Source organism: Callithrix jacchus, chromosome 14 (assembly GCF_049354715.1).
Source record: "Callithrix jacchus isolate 240 chromosome 14, calJac240_pri, whole genome shotgun sequence".
Taxonomy (NCBI): Eukaryota; Metazoa; Chordata; class Mammalia; order Primates; family Cebidae; genus Callithrix; species Callithrix jacchus.
This window is the reverse complement of record NC_133515.1, coordinates 90,982,669-91,003,262: the sequence shown is the minus strand read 5'-3', so window position 1 is coordinate 91,003,262 and position 20,594 is coordinate 90,982,669. Positions and strand designations below refer to the sequence as shown.

Below are 20,594 nucleotides of genomic sequence, written 5' to 3'. Positions count from 1 at the left end.
TTAAATTAAATTAAAAATTGAGTTTCTCAGTCATATTAGCCGCACTCCAAATAATCAAAAGTGACTAGTGGCCACTGTATTGGAGAGTGGTGATATAGATTATTTTCTGTATTGCATAAAATTCTATTGGATAGTGTTGTTTAGATTGGGTATCTCTCTCATCGATAGGTAAATTAAGGTTCTGCCAGTTCTACCCACACTAAAATAGCAGACAAAGCCTTCTCTGGGCAAAAATAATTTCCATGACAAATGTGCCCTTGAATAACTAATAACAGATCATGTCAATCTATTTTTTGTATTATTAGTGTATTAAACATTTACTGACAACCAGAAACTATGCTGCTTCTTTTTGGAATAAAAAGCTATCACTCAATTAACTCTCTAGGAAAGTTACTTTCCTAGGAGGCTGTTACAGCACTGAAGCAGATTTCTCTAGAGTGATTGTTAAATTATCTGCAGAGGGGAAACTGAAAAGACCTTCATAAAATAGGCAGGGGAAAGGAGTAAGACCTGGGGGCATGGTCCTAACCTTCCTTTCTAACAGCTTTTATCTGTTCTTTATATTCCTTATTATATGAGACTTGATTGGAAAAAGTGTTTCAAACTGCAACAAAATATTGAAAAACCATCACTTTAGATCACAGATGCTATAAAAGCCAAATGTATGGATGCACTGGCATGTCTTCAGGGATCACTAGCCAAAGATCTTTTAAACCCAGGTCTGAAAGTATTTTCCATTCTCAGCACCAAGAAAGATGCCACAGGTATATCTAGCTAATTAGATAAACTGGTTTCTAATTAATCATTGTGAACTGCCAAACCATCAGCAGAGCTTAAAAATGGTCATTTCTCAGGCAACCGGTTACAATTTTCTCGATCACTTCTGAAACCCTGTAATATTTTTGGTAATATTGGACTCCTCTCATCTCCAAGTTAGGAAACTTAATTGTTTCATCTAAAGGGAAGGCTTCTCCCAGGGTCAGAACTGTCTTTATAAGCTCTAAAGTGAAAATAATGCACAAAATTATAGATATGGTATAAATTCATAATCCTACTGAATCCTAAGTGTATCTCAGTTTTGGTTGGATTACCATTTATATATTCTCAGCAACTGAATTTAAACAAAAGGCTAAGCATTTTACATTTCATAAGACATATATCATGAGATATTTAAAAAATAAAACTAAAAATTAAAAATGGAAAAATGTGACAATCATTTCATAGAGATAAAAAGTTATTTCCAAGTACTACTTATTCCATAATTTACTACCAATGCTGTATTTATTGTCAACCAAACAAACAGCAAGGTAAATACTGAGAGATAATTTTATATAATACCAAACTTAACACTTCGAGATCTGGACTCTTGTTCTGAAAATAATGAAATAGACCTTGATTCATACATCCCTTGTGGAAAAAGGTGGCTATCTAAAGAATCACTTGACAAGAATTTTTTAACAGTCATAAATATTTAATTTTTAATTTTCTTCCAACATAGATATATAAACAAGTGAGAAATAAATGATAAAGTTGGAAATTTAATGGCTTCTGTACACTAAAAGAGTAATTTCGAATAGGTGTACAGGGTAATTGCTAGCTACCTTTTTTTTTTTTTGAGACAAGGTCTCACTCTGTTGCCCAGGCTGGAGTGCAGTGATGTGATTATGACTTACTGCACTCTTGACCTCCAAGTTCAAGAGATCCACCCGCCTCAGCCTCCAAAGCAGTTGGGACTACAGGTACATGCCACCACATCCAGCTAATTTTGGTATTTTTTGTAGAGATGGGGTTTCGCCATGTTGCCCAGGCTGGTCTCCAACTCTTAAGGCTTAAGGGATCTTGCGTGCCTTGGCCTCCCAAAGTGCTGGATTATGCGGATGAGCCACTGAGCCTGGCCACTAGCTACTTTTTATTAAACCAAAAAAAGCACATGGGACACTGAAAAAGAGTATGATAGTGAAAAGAAGCTGCAGTATAGATGGCAGTCATACCAAAGGACTCATAGGAAAAATGATATGCTCTTTCAGATTAAGTCTAATACTAAGCTCTGGAGCTAGCAAGTATTTAAAATAAAGCTGTATAACTTCTGATCTTGTAAAAAGTTTCCTTTTGTTTCTTCTCCCTTTAAACACTAATCTACATTTGCTGTGAGTGCTGAGTTTAAGATCTAATCCAGAAAAGGAATAAATGCAGTGCTGTATATTAAAGTTTCACACTAGGTGAGAGGTAAATAATTTAATATTACTCACACTGTTGACTTGGATCTGAGTCTGTCGTCATCTTAACATAGTTTGAAGGAAAGAGACCAGTCACCCCGTTGATTTCTCCTTGCCACCAATCAGGATCATCTTTGTTCATAACATTAATGAGTTGTCCCTTGGAGAAACTGAGCTCATCTTCATTATTCGCTGCATAGTCATACATAGCAATCACCTGACACACTATCACAAGAATAACAAAGAACACATTAAACTAATTAGTTATTCCTGCAAGGGTCAATCATTTGAAAGTTCCCTAGGACTTAAATTAATATTAAATATGAAAATAAGGCTACAATTTCCCTTCAACTGCTCTCTTTCCCACCCTCCTTCCCCTACTCCTGGTTTTACAAAAACAAGAATTTCCCAACTACAGTTAACAATCCATGTGAAGCACTTCACTTTAAGTATGATGGTGTAACCATTTCACATTGAAAGATTTCAAGGAGTTGAAGTGTTTCAAGTATCAGTGAATAGCTGACTGTTTCTACACTGAACTTTTTTCAGAAAGGAAATTCTCAGTGGCATGTTACTTTTAAGCAGACATAAGGAAAGAATACATTTTTAATGTTTTTCAAAGATGGAGCTAATCTAAGAAGTTGCTAAGTTTTAACAAACTCCTCTAAAATGAAATACAAGTTAACCCACTTTCATACCAGGATGAAAGGCAGGTGTGGCTCTTTCACTACTTGGACCCAAAAGTTTAACATGGCTGGCAGGAAACCATCCTTTCTGTCGCTTTTTTCCTCTGGCCTATAAAATTAGCAAAAGAAATATACAATTGAAAGATGAGATTAAAAACAATCATTGAGACATAACTTAAAAATTAGAAAAACCATGAATGTGTAGTAAATATTTAATCTTGCCTAAAGAGAGGTCTGGTCTTTGCTCTCAGCTCCTGGGAAGTTATCTCTAAATCCTTGGACTATCCTGATTGGTAAGCATGTGTCAGTTTACCTGTGAGTGCTGGGTCATGCCAAATCTAACAATGCGATGTATGCTGGGGTGCTCTGGGTCATGCAGTATCAGCTCTACCTTGGTAGGGGATGGAGACTGAGTTCCGCCAAACGGGCAATGAACTATATCCATGAGGAACCCCAGTCAAAACTCTGGACACAGTCTTTGCTGACTGACAATACTTTGTGTGCACTGTCACACATCATTGCCAGGAGAAGTTAATACTGTTCATGACTCCAACAGGAGAGAACAACTGGAAGCTGTTTTTTGAACGCTACTGCACTCTGCCCCATGTGTCTCTTCCCTTGGCTGATTTTAATCTGTATCCTTTCATTGCAATAAACTGTAACATGAGTCTAACAGCTGCAGTGAGTTCTGTAAAGTCCTTCTAGTGAATTACAGAACTTGAGAGCAGTCTTGAAGACCTCCAAACTTGGTTTCAAATATGAGCATGGTCTTGGGGGCCTCAAACTCAGCATTAGCCTTTCAAGTTAACATTAAACAACTGGAAGATACGCTAAAACATGCATCTCAAACTGCTGCTGAAAACAGCATCTGCAGAAGTCTATTTGGAGGTCTTTCAGGCTCAGAGTTCTCTGAATATCTCACAAAAATATTTATATTATAAAAAAAATATATAGAGTTCTCAAGGGCAAGTCAACCCTTATAATGGTGCAGCCCACTAAATACTTCTTGGAGCTTTGTTAATAATTAACAGGAGGTCATAAGTAAAATTTGTAAAGTGTCATGTTTCCTACTTAGTTGGGTCCATCTTCAAAGTAAATCAGAAGGTGGAATTTCAGAGGGTTATTCAAGAAGGTATTAAATTTGAACCCCCATTTTCTTTAGGAATCCTAAGACTCCTGATTTGCAAGAATGAAGCTATGTTTATCCTCCATATTATAACTATATATCACTCATATAAAAATATAGCTATTATATCTCTTGTCATCTTTTAATCCCTAAAATGCTTTTTTAGCTTTAACTAGTAAGAAAATTTTAGAAGTGAGAGAAGAATCCTTTTCCTGTATCAAAACATATGCAATAACCTTCTATTAACATTTTAGGAAAAAACCAGATTCATCTATGTCTGTATTGCCTTTCCTTGCAATGCTGTTTCAAAAACCTAAGACCACTAGGGGAGAGCCCAATTAGTAGTATTTTCTCAGCACACCACCTAGATCATGTCTTTCTCCTAGAGGCTATACTGCAAGCCTGGGACTCTCCCAGGGAAAGATAATGCTGTGCTTTCCTTTAAGAAAGTCATCTGTGAGTTATAAAGGAATGCATTATCGGAAAACAACTATGTCTTTAGAGAAAATTATTCCTTAAATTGTTACTTATAACATCAACTCATGCTAAAAATGTACATGCAAAATACTAAGGGAAATATAATACAGTAAAATATTGATACTGATTACCTCTAAGTAGCATGATGATGGGTGATCTAAACATTTTTATTAATTTTATCTTTTTTATGGAGCATGTGACACTTTTATAATAAAATTTACAGATGCTGTTTAAAGAATATTACCTGTAGCTCTCCTTGCCACCACCCACTTGTATTTTTCTTCAGAATTAATATTAACTGTCCTGGTGCGAGGCTAAGTTGTTCCGAACCAGAAGCAACATACGCTGAGGTTACCTGAGCAATCTCTGAAAAGAAGACAAACAAGAAACTATAAATTCAAGATTGCGACAGAGCAAACACTTCAGTAATTTTTTAAGATCACTACCATACATACCAGGTTTTTTATTTGATGCTCCAGACTTGTTAGCACTCCCGAAACTCTATAAAGAAAAGGTATCATGTTGTTTTATTATTTCCAACGATCCAGATGTAAAAGTACAAAGGTTAATGGGAATTAGAGATTTCAAATTCTCAGGATTCCTTTTTCTTTAAATAAAGATGAAAATGACAATGAACTCCATGCAGTATTAACAAATAAGTGAAAAATCCAACATTTATGAGGAGATCTGGTCTGCTAATGTAATACATTATATATGAGTGGCTGATGTCAACCACCGACTCAACAGGAAGAGCTTATTTTCTGAACCTTAAATATTAAACATGACCCTCCAGGGCAAATACACCCCATTCATCAATGGCATTAGCACCAATGCCCACTATGCACAACGTATGGGTCCTGGATATGTCAACGCATATGTTATTTTGCTCCTGCTTTCTCTAAGGGACCCTGGCTTATCTATGCATCTTGATGAATAGGAGACAATGTTTTTATTTTATTTATTTATTTAACCATGCTCCCGGCAAACTGACTGAATCTGACTTAAGAACAAAAAATCCACATCCTGTGTAACGACTGTTACTTCTGTTTCACTTTAAAGGATAAACTGCCCCACATTTTCTCTTTATAGGAATTTGAACAACAAAAGGGATGGGATTAAAAAGGATTTTGTTCTGTTGGTGAACATAGCTTCTGTACAAGTATTAAGCAGAGTGGATGGTAATTAAAAGCTAACATTTTCTGAGTACTGTATAACAGATACTGCTCTAAGAGGTTCCATATATTCTGCTATTTAATTTTCACACACTTAATTTTCACACTACTCTGCTATTTAATTTTCACAATAACACTATTAAGTAATTATGATTATCCCCATTTTACAGAGAAGGAAACTGAGGCACAGAAAGGTACAGTAACTTGTCCAAGGTCGCCAAGCCTCTAAGTGGTACGGCTGAGTCAACCCAGAAAGTCTGATTCTACCACACAAATGGTTCTTAGCATGTGGTTTGTAGAACCTGGAAATAGTCCTTGAGACTCTTTCAGGGGTCCATGGGATAAAAACTATTTTCGTAAATATACTAAGACGTTATTTGTCTTTTTCATTGTGTTGACATTTACAATGGTGAGTAAAATCACTGGTGCTTTAGCGTGAATCATGGCAGTGGCACTGAATGACACTGCAGTAGTCAGTGTTCTTCACTGTCACGCACTCACGGTAAAACAAAGCCGGTTTCACTTAACAATGCCTTTAATGAAGCAGCAAAAAGTTTATTAAATCTTAATCCTCAATCCATACCTTTTAAAAATTCTGTGTAACTAAACAGAAGTGTACCTAAAACATTTCTGCTGTATACTAAAATATAATGGATTTCATAAGGCAAGCATTTGTGTGACAAATTGTGCACTCAACTAGGTTTTTCATGAAACAACATTTTTACTTCAAAGAACTAATAAAAAAAACTATTTAGACTTGGGATTTAGCAAACCTTTTCTTAAAAATGAAGTAAGCCTGTCCCTTCAAGGATAACAGCTGACAAGATTCTTTGCCAATGATAAAATTCAAGATTTCAAGGGAAAATTAAAATTTTAGAAAATCTGTACCTACCATTGTGAGTCTGACAGTTTTCTAGTATTTAAAAACTTTTCTGATGAGTGGTTGTATTAACATATAATTTTTTTGATACTGTATAATGAAATGTGTCTACACAGGGAATATCTGCATAACTCAGTGATTCAATATTTTCCACATAAACAATGAGTAATGTTATCACATCACGCATGGGTAAAAGATCCTTTCAATGTGCAAAACAGACTAGTGAATTTTAATGTAACAGTAAGAAGTGTTTACTGATAAGGCTTCAGATTCCATGTTGCAACTAACCTATAATGATTCAGCATTTGTCAAGTTTTAGTGTGGTAGAATCAAAAAGAACACCTGTAGATATCTGCAAATGCTATTAAAATACTTCTTCATTTTCTCCCATGTATGTGTGAGGCTAAGATTTTTATATTTCAACCGAAAAAAATACTTTCACTGATTGAATACAGAAACAGACATGCGAAACTAGCTGACTTCAATTAAGCCAGACTAAAGAGATTTGCAAAAATATACAAACAGCTTGTAATCTCAGCACTTTGGGAGGCCAAGGCAAGTGGATCACTGGAGGTTAGAAGTTCAAGACCAGCCTGGGTAATATGATGAAACCCTGTCTCTATTAAAAACACAAAAATTAGCCAAGCATGGTAGCAGGTGCCTGTAATCCCAGCTACTCAGGAGGCTAAGGCACAAGAATCACTTGAACTTGGGAGGCAGAGGCTGTAGTGACCCAAGATCACACCACTGCACTCCAGCTTGGGCAACAGAGCTAGACTCCATCTCAAATATATATATACACACACACACACACACACACACACACACACACGTACATGTATATATACACATGTATATGCATATATGTGTATATATGTCTTGCTAAACTTTGTTTCATAATATAGTTGTTTTTCACAAAAGTATGTTATTTATGTTACCATGTAATAGATTTAATTATTTTAAAATGAATAAATGTATAATTTCACTGTTTTAATTTCTGATATGGTAAATATCATTAGCTATAATGCACATACTTTAAAAATCCCTGTGGGTGTCCTCAATAATTTTTAAGACTGTAAAGTTACTGAAACCAAAAAGATGAAGAACTTCTGCACTATACCATACTGGTGGTGGGATGAACTGAGGCAGCAGCTCATATAGGCTGAGTCACATTAATGTTAGAGCCATAAAGTCACATTAATGTTAGAGCCATAAAGTGAAAATTGGTGAGTACTTCAAGGTGATCCTTTCTGTGTTTCTCGGAATCCAGATTTACTCCCTAGCTCAGTTATCATGAAGCTCAACCCTATCCTACAGCTTTTGTTCTTAGAATTTCATGAAATATTGCACCCTTTCTCTCTCTAACTGGAGCCATATAATAAATCCTATTTTACTGGAGAATAAATCCTATTTTACTGGAGCTACTGTGAGCAGTTTCCTTGTAACCAAAGTAACCTGATTAAAACCATAAACATGATCTCTGTTTTAAGTATAAATCTTGATCAACCAGAATGCTGATTTTATTTTTAATACCAAAATACCTCTTGATCCTTTGGTTTGACATAGTTTGATGGAAAAATTCCACTTCTATTTCCAATACTTCCTGTCCACCACTCTCCATCTTTCTGGGTCACCAATATTTCTTCACCTTCTGTGAAAGTCAAATCTCCAGGTTCCACACTTGAATATGGATAAAGTGCAATATATTCTGTAGGGAATAAAGCAAGAAGCAGCAAATTTTGGTTGTAAGATTACAGAAGTGATAAAGAAATTAAGTTATTCTCTAAGACATTGTATAAGTTTGCTGTAAAAGACCTTATGCCTTCAGGAAACCTAATATAAAAGGACCTAAAGGTAGAAAAAGTAATGAAGCAATTATTAATAATTCCTTAGAAAAAAGTTATTTGATTTAACATAAAACTTTAGCTTATGGTTTCTTTTATTCTCAATTTTTTAATTTTTATTTTTATCACAAAGAATTACCCAAAACTACAAACTGATATTAGTACCTCTATAAAGACACTGAGGCTTAGTGAGATTAAGTCACTCAGTTATTTAGATAATTAAGATAAGAAAATATATTTTTTAACTTTTTATACAAGAAACATTTTAATCTGCTATGTTATTTTCTCTTTAATTCTTTTACGTAGACAGTTATGAAAACACCCAATATCCAGAAGACAGCAGCACTAGAAGCCAAGTTCTATCATGATGACCCAGCTCCTAGCACAGAGCCTGACTTAAGAGTAGATGCTCAATAAATATTTGTTAATAAATGACCTTGAGGGAAATATCTAAATTTGTATACTGCCTTTGATTTTTGTTTCTGTGATTGCCACTACTTAGAAGAAATAGTTGGTGACCTGGTTTTATAAGACTTGGTCTTTCCTTCTAGTTTTATTTATATTTGCCAACATGAAATTTGATCTTAATATCATAAACTGGAAATGATCTGAAACACCATCTACAACCTATTTACTATTTGCATTCCCAGTATCACTTAATTAATTTAACAAAATTCAAAGTAATTATAAGGTTTAGGTACACTGCAATAAAAGTAGGGTCCTTTCCAACATGCTCCTCACTACTTTCCGATGCTCACCTCAAAGCGCTCATTCCATAGTACACCTATGATTCCAGCCTCACTGATGACATGAGGTTTCCTAAACTTTTGCCCTCATTCCTTGGCTCATGCCATTCCCTCTGTCTAGAAGTGCATTCTCCTCCTTTGTCACTATGCTAGCTCCTACTCATTGTTTAGGATGATGCAATACTGCCACCTCTGTGGATTCATATGTCCTACTCTAAATTGGTTTTGTTCACTCATTAAAGAATTGATCACAATTGTCTGCTCCATTCTACTGTGAGCACTTTGGAAACTTTTATTCATCGTTGTATTTTTCAGGCTCTAGCATAGAATCTTTAACATAATAGATACTGAATTGTTTAACACTAAACTGATATTTTCAGCAAAACATAAAATGTACTTCAACTATTCAACTAACTATTATAAAAGACATACATTTCATTTATAAATTTATATAATTATTAAATAAGAATATCATCTGAAATTAGGGTAATCTTTCATTTTTCATCACATTAACAAAATCAAAATAATTTACTAATCAAACAACCCAAAGGGATATAGAAAAAAATTCTTTGCAATATTTATGATAAAGCGTAACTTTGTCCTCCTTAATGATTCATATGATACACTGTAATTAAAATTTATAAGCAACTAAATGAATTGAATTTCCCCTACCTCCTAAACATCTATCACTGCAACACTTTTTATTTGTTATCAAACCAGTCTATGCTGAATTTTCATAGGACTGCCTTTCTAAAGTGCCAGGTGTTTTCATCTATATTTTTTCTATATTCTCAATATTCACATGAAATAGATAGGGGCAGGTTTTTCTAATCTTACTTTAATAGTGAAGACACAGAAATAGGGAGAACAGCAACAATATGAAGTCAGGTAGTTAAGTGAAGAGCTAAATTGATTACTATCTAATTTACAAATTGCCAAAAGCTTACCTTCTCCAACTGAACAGACTGCCGAGGTAGGTTTCTTATTTACAGCTGCATATAAAGTTTCTGGTCTGTCAAATACATAAACAAAAAAACAATAAAGCAAACAAATAACTAGCAAAAAACAAGAAAGGTGATTTGGTGCACAGCAGGTTTTAGCAGTGCATTTTTTAGGGCTTTCTCAAACTAATCTAAATATAGTCTCAGTACACAGACTGGGAAGACTTATACACAATATCGTGCAGGATTAAGAACTGCCTAATTTTAAACTTCCACATTTTAAAATATATTTTTAAAATTTCAATATGATTTATAAATAGTTTTTCAAATGTGAGATATTTTGCCTTTCTAAAGAAACTTAAAAGACACGCACAAATTGGTAAGTAGGTAGTCTTTCAGTAAAGTACATATGGGCTTAGTTTAGTGTAGAAAAAAACAAGAGCAATACATACATTTTATTATTTGTTTACAAGGCACTACATTAAAAAATAAAAATAAAACTTTGTTTTTTATTATCTCAGAAGAGCTGTAACATTAATTTTCATTTTAACTCAGGAATCTGTTTTCAAAAATCTGAAAGATTGTCCTGTTTAAGAGCTAGACACCAGGGCTCCCCAGGACCTACGAGTAAATTACATAGTGAGGCAGTTTTCAAACAAACAGAAGAACTTTATTACAACTACTGGCGACAACTAAAAGGACTGTCTTGTTTAATGCTAAATTCTCCATTATTGCAGGTTTTCAAGTTGCATGCCTTATCTGTTAGAAAACACTGGTAACTGAATGAAAAATTAGAAGAAATGTAATCTAAAACACTGAAACTTAATCTCTTTTTGCTTAAGTTTTCTTCTCTGTAAATGTTATGACCATAAAATGGTCATAACATAAAATGGTCATAACACAGGAATTGTTATAACAATTCCAATTCCAATTGTTAACATAGGAATTGTCTATAAAGGGCCTAGCACAGTGCATGCATACAAATGCCAGCTATGTATAGTTGTTGTTCCTGTTACTACATTCTTGTAAATCCAAAATTCAGCTAGGTCCAGTGGCTCATGCCTATAATCCCAGCACTTTGGGAGGCGGAGGATGGCAGATCACCTGAGGTTAAGAGTTTGAGACCAGCCTGTCCAACATGGCAAAACCCCATCTCTACTAAAATATAAAAATTAGTATTTTAGTACTAGGTCAGGAGTTTGAGACCAGCCTGGCCAACATGGCGAAGCCCCATCTCTACTAAAAATACAAAAATTAACTGGGCGTAGTGGCCGGCACCTGTGATCCCAGCTACTAGGGAGGCTGGGCAGGAGAAGTGCTTGAACCCAGAAGGCGGAGACTGCAGTGAGCAGTGATTGTGCCATTGCTCTCCAGCCTGGGCACAAGAGTGAGACTCCATCTCAGAAAACAAATTAAATAAATAAATAAATCCAAAATTCCACATCAGGTTGAAAAGCAAATTTTTAGAAACAGCACTATCTTTCAGAAACATAGAAACTCAGCAGTGAAAGGATCTTTAAAGATTATATGGCTTAAGCTTTTCATTCAATCAATTAGATAACTGAAGATTAAATAGGTTACTTCTTAAAGCAAAAATAGCAGAGCCAAAACTCAAGCTTCTTGATTGCTAAAGACCAGCATCTTTTCATCAAATCAGACTGTTTTTCTACCAACTTCCATATAAAACACAAGAGACAGTTACTCATAGCTATGTTATAGTACTTATTTCCATGTATTATATTTGACAACTTGACTCCCTACAGAGTAGGAAATAAAGGCCAGAGACCTAACCTATCTAGTGCTTAGTTTTTGTTCATTTGAAAATTTCATTCAATTGTTCATTCACTCATGCCTCTCCTCATTCATTCAGCTAATACAATTGAGAAGCTACTATGCATTAGGATTAGTACAGGCATGAAGTAACTGAAGAATGAACAAATAAAGACATGCGTCCCAACCTCATGGAGCTTGTGATCTAATAAGGGATATTGGTTTTTAAAAAAATCAGTAACTGTAACGCAGAGTGCTATAAACAATAAGAGAAGTTATATTCAAGAAATCTTGGAGATTAAGAAATGGGAATGCCCCAATTTGGCAAAGAGGAGGCCCTCAGTGAAGAGTTATTTAAATACTGACAATTTATAGTAAACAAGGAAAAATGCTTGAAAGAAAATGAAAAGTAACTTTTCTAACTGATCTATGGTACAAAGAAATAGCCAGGTCAGGTGGCTCATACCTGCAATTCCAGCATTTTGGGAGGTGAAGGTGGGAAGATCGCTTGAAAGCCCAGGAGTTTGAGACTAGCCTGGAATAACACAGCAAAACCCCATCTCTACAAATAATTTAAAAATTAGCTGGTCGTGGTAGCATGTACCTGTGGTCCCAGCTACTCCAGAAGCTGAGGTGGGAAGATTTCTTAAGACTGGGTGGTCAAGGTTGCAGTGAGCCATGATCACTGCACTCTAGCCTGGGCAACAGAGTGAGACCCTGTCTCAAAGACAAAATAAAATGGCAACAGATCTAAAATCTGAGTAGCTTGAAAATTTTATGAATCTGAAATAACTAGAATGGAAGATATTCTAAACTGAAATATATGAAGTATGGTTTTTTTCATCCTAAGAATTACTTTTTCATTTTTTACTTTTTTTTTTTTGAGATAGGGTATCACTCTGTCACCCAGGCTGGAGCGCAATGGCACCATCTTGACTCACTGCAACCTCTGCCTCCTGGTCTCAAGTGATTCTTAGCCTCCCAAGTAGCTGGAACTACAGGCATGTGCCACCATGCCCAGCTAATTTTTGTAGACACAGGGTTTCACCACATCATCCAGGCTGGTCTCAAACTCCTGGGCTCAACCGATCCACCTGCTTTGGCTTCCCAAAGTGCTGGGATTACAGGTGTGAGCCACCAGGATCCGCCAGAATTACCCTCTGATATTCAAACTCAAGTATAAAATTTTTATCTTATTATACACTCAGTCAGACCATAGCTTACTCATTAGTGAAAATACCAACATCCATATCTCATAGAAACACATAAAGATCCTTACTCTTCCCGTTTTACTTCACTCCCAGGAATGATCTTGACATAAGATTTTGGAAACCATCCTCTTCTTCCATGTACCTCCCCAAACCACCAATTTTCTTGCTGCTCCAAGACAGTAATAACGTCATGTTTTGAGAAGTTCAAGTGGTTATCTTTCTTTGCAGTCCAGGAACAAAGGGCTTGTGCTTTTAGGTTTTCTACCACTTGTCCCTATGAAAACAAAACCACAAAATTTTTAAAAAGACAATGGTAACCATGATTTCTGTTTCTGTGTATATAACATATTTACTGTTCAAACAGACTAGTTTGGTGTGATGGTGACTTAAGATAACCTTAGTCCACTAATTGACTTTAAATTATAAACAACAGACAATTATGTGACTAGCTTTCTGTTAAGACAGACTGAAAACCCACCATTCAAAGAAACCTCATCACATCACTGGTAGAGAAAATAAATAATGGGTTCTCAAGAAACATATTCATATATCGGTGAAATATGTATCATGGAACAAATAGAAAAGGAGTGTTAATGTAAATCTTTTTTCTCTTCCAGCTTCCAATGTAACTACAGATAATTCCATTTACTCCACTAGGAAAGGCGATTCGAATGCTTGGCTCCCTCTGTTTTTCTGCTTTTCTATTAACGTCCTTTTATTCTATTCATTCTTCTTTCTTTCTCTCCTCTCTCAAAGGAAGGAGGGTTTTGTTCTTTTAATAAGGCTAAACTCTTCACTTATTCTCCAAGTCTTCTATTATACCCTTTCATTTTCTAAAACCATTTTATAACATTAAGTCCCTCTCTTCAATCTTCAGTTCACTTCTCCACTTGCTTTACTTCTGAATTCCTTAAAGAATAGTCTTAAACTTGTTTTCCAATTTCACTCCTCAATCCCTTCTAATTCAGGTTCAGCACTCATCACACTACTGAACCTCTTCCATACAAGGTTATTAATAATATCAAAGCCAAAAGCTTCTTCCAAACCCTTATTCCTCTTGATCTCTAACAGCTAACATCAAAATCCTTGTAGTTCCTGAAGCTCTCTGGTGATTGATGGCTCCTCTTTTGTTTAACCCTTTTCTCTTACTGTTCCATATGACTTACTTCCCAAAATAATTATGTCTATGACTTCTCAAACCTATATTTTCAGTGTAATTTTCTCTCCTAAGCTCCAGACTTGTATATCAAACTGCCTAGTGGGTGTTTCTACCAAGTTGTCCCTAATACATATACCTTAAACTTAGCACGTCTGAAACGTAATCATTTTTAGAACCTACCAAACCCATTCCTCCTGCACTGTTTACCAAAGACAATGATACTACTATCCTTTCGGTTCCTCAAACTAAAGACTCTGAAAAATGATCTTTAACTCCTATTCCTCATTCTCCACATTCAATGGATTATCTATTTTATATCAATTCCTAATAATCTTCTAAATATATCTCCTCTTCTAAACATATCTCCTCTTAATTACCACAGCACTTGTTCAAACATCATCTCTTGTAATTTAGCTGTTGTAATATCCTTCCCTAACTGGTTTTCTTCTACTAATCCAGCCTCTATGTTGGTGCCAGAGTTATCTTTCTAAAACATACACAACTCTACACTTCAAAATCTTCAGGGACTTTCCACTGCCACGTTGCCTAGCATGGTATTAAATGCTTCCTAAATAAACCCCAACTTCTCTCTCCAACTTCACTTAACCCTTTCTCCATGAATCCCGTACTCTAGTCACATCATTAACAATTCTTGTTTCCTGCAAATATCTTTTGTTAACATGCCTCAGTAACTGTCCCTAAATTGTTCTTTCATGGGAATAACCTTCCTTGAAATCTTATCTTTGAAGGCCCTACTCAAATACCTTGTCCTTTGTGAAGGCTGCTCTAATTCTCACCAATTGAATAAGATACTCTCTTCCCTGTATACCCCCCACAGACTTTGTAGATATTTTTATTACAGCATTTCTCATTCTTCACAGTTTATGTCTGTCACGTTCATTAGATTATGATCTACTTAATGGTGAGTTTTTGGTTAAAAACAAATTTTTTAGAGCAGGAGCTCATTCTGTTGCTCAGGCTGGAGTACAGTGGTATGATCATAATCTGTTGCAGCCTCAAACTCCTGGGCTTGAGTGATCCTCCCACTTCAGCCTCCCAAGTAGCTAGAACTACAGGCACATGCCACTATGTCCAGCTAATTTTTAAATTTTTGTAGAAACGGGGTCTTGCTATGTTGCCCAGGCTGATCTTGAACTCCTGGCCTCAAGCAAAGGATGGGAGGCCATCTTGGCCTCCCAAAGAGCTGGGAGCACAGGCACTGAGCCACTGTGCCTGGTGTCAATGTCAGGTATTTTTAAATTTTTTTCCTTAAATTTCTAGCACATAATAAAATGTCTAGAACCTATGTCATGGCATTTTTTTGAGTGAAGGTGAAATCTGGAGAATTTTAATCTGATGAAGACTGCAATTTTAAAAAATAATGTTAATATAAAAATATTGCAATGGTTATATCTAAATCAGAGGCTAAATATGTGTTAAAAAGTTCCAGGGCCGGCACGGTGGCTCAAGCCTGTAATCCCAGCACTTTGGGAGGCCGAGGCGGGTGGATCACAAGGTTAAGAGATCGAGACCATCCTGGTCAGCATGGTGAAACCCCGTCTCTACTAAAAATACAAAAAATTAGTTGGGCATGGTGGCGCGTGCCTGTAGTCCCAGCTACTCGGGAGGCTAAGGCAGGAGAATTGCCTGAACCCGGGAGGCGGAGGCTGCGGTGAGCCAAGATCGCACCATTGCACTCCAGCCTGGGTAACAAGAGCGAAACTCCACCTCAAAAAAAAAAAAAAAAAAAGTTCCAACATTCCCAGAAAAATAAGAAAACAAAACAAAACAAAACAAAAAACCCTCAAGCCCAAGTCTCTTATCTTTTTATAATAACTACAAATCAAGTACAATATATCATGAGATTTATAAAAATAATATTTTAAACCTAGAAACCTTAGCTGCTAGCAACTTGATATTACAAATAAGAATTGTTGAGAAACATCTAAGTAACAATCATTTCTTCACCTTTACATCATGTATGAATGATAAGAAAGAAACTGAATGCTATAAATTCTGGTTAAATGAGTGAATGGTCCCTTTGTACATAATTTTCAATCTATTTTATATGAATGAGGAGCAAATTCAAAGAATAAAGTCCACGAAAATAACAGACAACGTACCTGTCCATGAATAGGTGAAACAGATCCAGGGGACACAGTTCGAGTGAAGGCTGATTTTTTCTGCCATGATGTATTTACAGTTAGGTTTGAAAAAGATACATTTTGATAATCAGTCACTGATGCTGGTTGATTTGAAGAAAGCGGTCTGCAAATATAACACTTTAATATAAGTATACTTAATTGTTTAGAGCTTAATTACTACTAATTTATCAACCTGTATATTATATACACTGTGTTTACTTACACACAATTTATGGGAATAAAGAATTCATTAACAAACTACTGACCCATGTTTTCACTTACTAAATTTCAGTATTAAATCTGGAACAAAAGGTACTCTTGAAGAGTACAACCCAGATTAAACTATGATGAAGTAGTAGGCTGATACAACTATATATTAGGTATTTATACATTTGCAGAACCATATAAACTTTACTGTTAGCTGAAAACGTACTCAGAGGAAGTTGAGGTAGCAGATAAAGAAACTGTAGGAGGAAGTAAGGCCTTCTTTGGAGACACAGCTTTTTCATTTTCACTTGATGGCATTTTTTCTACATAATTGCATGGAAACCAGCCAAAATGTCCTTGAAAACTACCATAAAGCCAACCAGGTTCTCCTATGGTTTTTTCATCAACCTACGGAAATAAAAAGAAGGATTAACAGTGCTTAGAAACTCACACATTTACAATGGAAAGAGGACAAAGACGGTTGTATAGTATTCTCATTTTCAAAATTAAGCCCATCTAACTAAATAGCTAAGGCATTTTCTACAAATTAACAGGCTACTATTTCTAGTGATAGAAATAGCAAGCTGTCTTTTTTTTTGAGACGGAGTTTTGCTTTTGTTACCCAGGCTGGAGTGCAATGGTGCGATCTCGGCTCACTGCAACCTCCGCCTCCTGGGTTCAGGCAATTCTCCTGCCTCAGCCTCCTGAGTAGCTGGGATTACAGGCACGCGCCACCATGCCCAGCTAATTTTTTGTATTTTTAATAGAGATGGGGTTTCACCATGTTGACCAGGATGGTCTCGATCTCTTGACCTCATGATCCACCCGCCTCGACCTCCCAAAGTGCTGGGATTACAGGCATGAGCCACCGTGCCCAGCCCAAACTGTCTTTTTAATTTTTAATTTTATCCAATTTATATGAAAATATTTTACAATAGCATATATAATGCTAAAGACAAATAGCATTATATATGGCTAATGAAAGAAAACAATATTCCCCTATCTCATGGCTCCTATGCCCTGATTTTATCTCATGGCTCCTATGCCCTGATTTTCACTCCTAACCTGTCATTCTTCCTGGTTTCTTCTGTATCACTACTTATATTTCTAAATAACATATTTATACTGCTTTTTCTTGAATTTTTTTAAATTTTAGACATTATCGATTGGCTTTTGGCTATGGAAAATGAAGATTTACCTCTCTTTCACTGCAGCCTCTTAGTCTACCAATACTGTTGTATCTCAATTTTTATTTAAATTATATTTAATGTTTATACTATTATGACTATGTTTAAATATTTCATATGTGAGTCATGTAGCATGCTGCTGATTAAATTTCCTTTTTTGGTTTATGGGGTTTTTTTTTTTTTTTTTGAGACAGATTTTTGCTCTTGTTGCCTAGGCTGGAGTGCAATAGCACGATCTTGGCTCACTGCAACCTTCCCTCCTAGGTTCAAGCAATTCTCCTGCCTCGGGCTCCCTAGTAGCTGAGATTACAAGTGCCCACCACCACATCCAGCTAATTTTTTGTATTTTTAGTAAAGATGGGGTTTCACTATATTGGCCAGGCTGGTCTCAAACTTCTGACCTCAGGAGATTCACCTGTCTCAGCCTCCCAAAGTGCTGGGATTACAGGCATAAGTCAACGCACCTGGCTTAAATTTCCTTTTTTTTTGTAAACTTTCTATTGTCCTATAATCGTTACTTTTTTTTTTTTTTGCTTAGTTTTTTTCTGTTCTTGGTACATAGTTTTTTTGAACTCTCTAACAGAATAATAAGACCTTCTCTGAATACTATTTTCCAATTGGTAAATATATCAGGTGACTTACCAATTTTATTTCTTCTCCCAGACATTTTTCTCCTACAGTGTGACATCCTCCACCCTCACAGTGTCTCTCCCTCTGTTTCTTGGTCCTTGTTCCTTAAACACTGAGGACAGTCTCAAGTTTACCACTGTCTTTCTTGCCTCATGCTATACCCTTCCTGAACAGGCCCGCTTACTCCTATAGTTTGATCAGTCCCCTGTGCAATAATGAATCCAAAAGCTATGATCTCAGTAATGACTTCTTCCCAAAGCAACATGCCTATACTTTCAACTATTTGCAAGGTATCTTCAAGTGGATGTCCCATGGGAACTTCCAAGTCAAATTTTAAGACTGAATTTTTCTCCTCCATCCCCTCCTTCTCCTAAATTCCTCCATTATTCACACCACCAAAACTTTAGCCATTCTAAAGAAAGTATCTTTGGCTCTTATCTCTTTTTACACTTCCACATCCAAACTACTAAGTCTGTCACTAAAGACTTTTCTAATGTGTCAACCCACCCTCACTGCCCTACTTCAGGCTTTTTTTCATTTCACACTTAAGATTATTATGATTTTTACTCATCCTTCAAGATTCTAACTGCCCCCAACCCAAGCCAGAATTATCTCATATACAACTGTCATAATTAGTATTATATATATTATATATGTAATTATATTTAATTATGTAGCTAATACATAAGCATATGCACTTATTACAGATAAATTATTTATATGTAAATAACTTATTTACATATATCTCTTCCATTTGTCTGTGAGCTTTTTTATTGACCCCTACTGTCTAGCATCATAGAAATCACTTAACTCACTGCATAAATGAATATGGTAGCAGTGTCTCTGTTCTCCAGTCTATCTTCCTTACCTTTCTAAAACACAGACTTAACAGTGTTACATCTGTTAACATCATGTCAAATCCATTAAGATTTTTTAAAACTGCTTTTTGAGGTATCATTAAGATAAATTTCATGTTTAAGGTGTTAAACTGGATGTTTTAACATATGTATACACCTGTGAAAAATCACCACAATCAAGATAGCAAACATTTCCATCACCCGCAAAAGTTTCCTTTTGTTCCACTGTAAGACCTCCAGTTCATCCCTCCCCATGACCTTCCCCACCATCTCTAGGAAAACACTGGCCTATTTTTTGTCCTATATATTAGTTTGCATTTTCTAAAATTTTATATAAATAAAATCATACTATATGCATCCTTTTTTGTCTGCCTTTTTCCACTCAAGGCATCCATATAGTATGAAAGGTTTGTTCCTTTCAAATGTTGGTAAATATTTAAGTTTTTTCTAGTTTTTGATTATTACAAATAAAGCTGCTACGAACATTTGTCTTCATATGGACATATGTTTTCAGTTCTCTGGTGTAAATACCTAAGAGTGGAATGACTGAGTCACATGGTAGGTACGTGTTTTAACTTTTTAAAACAACTGCTTATGGAGATAGAAGTCACATTCCATATAATCCCTCCATTAAAGTAGACAATTAAATGGATTTTAATATATTCAAAGAGTTACGGGATCATTACCACAATAAATTACACAATTTTTTTCTCAAAAAGAAACACTATTTCTTAGATTCTTTGTCATATCTAAGAAACTAAAAAATCTTTGAGTAACCCAAAGTTGTAAAGATTTTCCCTGTTTTTTTCTAAAAGTTCTACAGTTTTAGGTTCACATTTTATCTATTTTGAGTTAATCTGTGTATATGTTGCAAGGAACAAACTGAAATTCATTGTTTTGCATATGAATATCCCTTGTTCCAATACCACTTGCTATACATGCAGCATCAATCTACTTACCTATTCTGTTCCATTGATCTATTTTCCTATCTAGATGCTAATATCACAACTGTTTGGCCTGCTGTAACTTTTATAATAAGCCTTAAATTCAGGTACTAAAAGATCTCCAACTTTGTTCATTTTCAAAGTTGTTTTGGTTTTGAATCAGCTTGTCATTTGCTACACAAAAAACCTGCTGAAATGTTTGTTGTTGTTGTCATAGAGATGAGGTCTTGCTTTGTTTCCCAGGTTGGTTTTGAACTCCTGGCCTCAAACAATCCTCCCACTTTGGTCTCCCAAAGTACTGGGATTACAGGTGTGTGTCACAGCACCTAGCTGCCTGCTAAAGTTTTAATTAAAATGGCTTTGAGTCTGTGTAAGTATTTGAGAAGAACTGACTTCT

At 35.6% G+C, this 20,594-nt stretch overlaps 1 protein-coding gene across 11 annotated transcripts in view; it reads right to left on the bottom strand.

Moving 5' to 3' along the window:
* ITSN2 (intersectin 2) overlaps positions 1-20,594 on the bottom strand; it is a 171,205-nt gene that overhangs the window by 41,450 nt on the left and 109,161 nt on the right. For all 11 annotated transcript variants that reach the window (XM_035273051.3, XM_078349823.1, XM_078349820.1 and 8 more), the window contains 9 exons: positions 16,806-16,987; positions 16,352-16,496; positions 13,138-13,343; positions 10,095-10,159; positions 8,099-8,265; positions 4,961-5,006; positions 4,750-4,871; positions 2,915-3,011; positions 2,250-2,441 (listed from right to left, as the gene is read on the bottom strand). In XM_035273051.3, the coding sequence (XP_035128942.1) occupies positions 2,250-2,441; positions 2,915-3,011; positions 4,750-4,871; positions 4,961-5,006; positions 8,099-8,265; positions 10,095-10,159; positions 13,138-13,343; positions 16,352-16,496; positions 16,806-16,987 (1,222 nt within the window). The remainder of the gene's footprint in view (positions 1-2,249; positions 2,442-2,914; positions 3,012-4,749; positions 4,872-4,960; positions 5,007-8,098; positions 8,266-10,094; positions 10,160-13,137; positions 13,344-16,351; positions 16,497-16,805; positions 16,988-20,594) is intronic.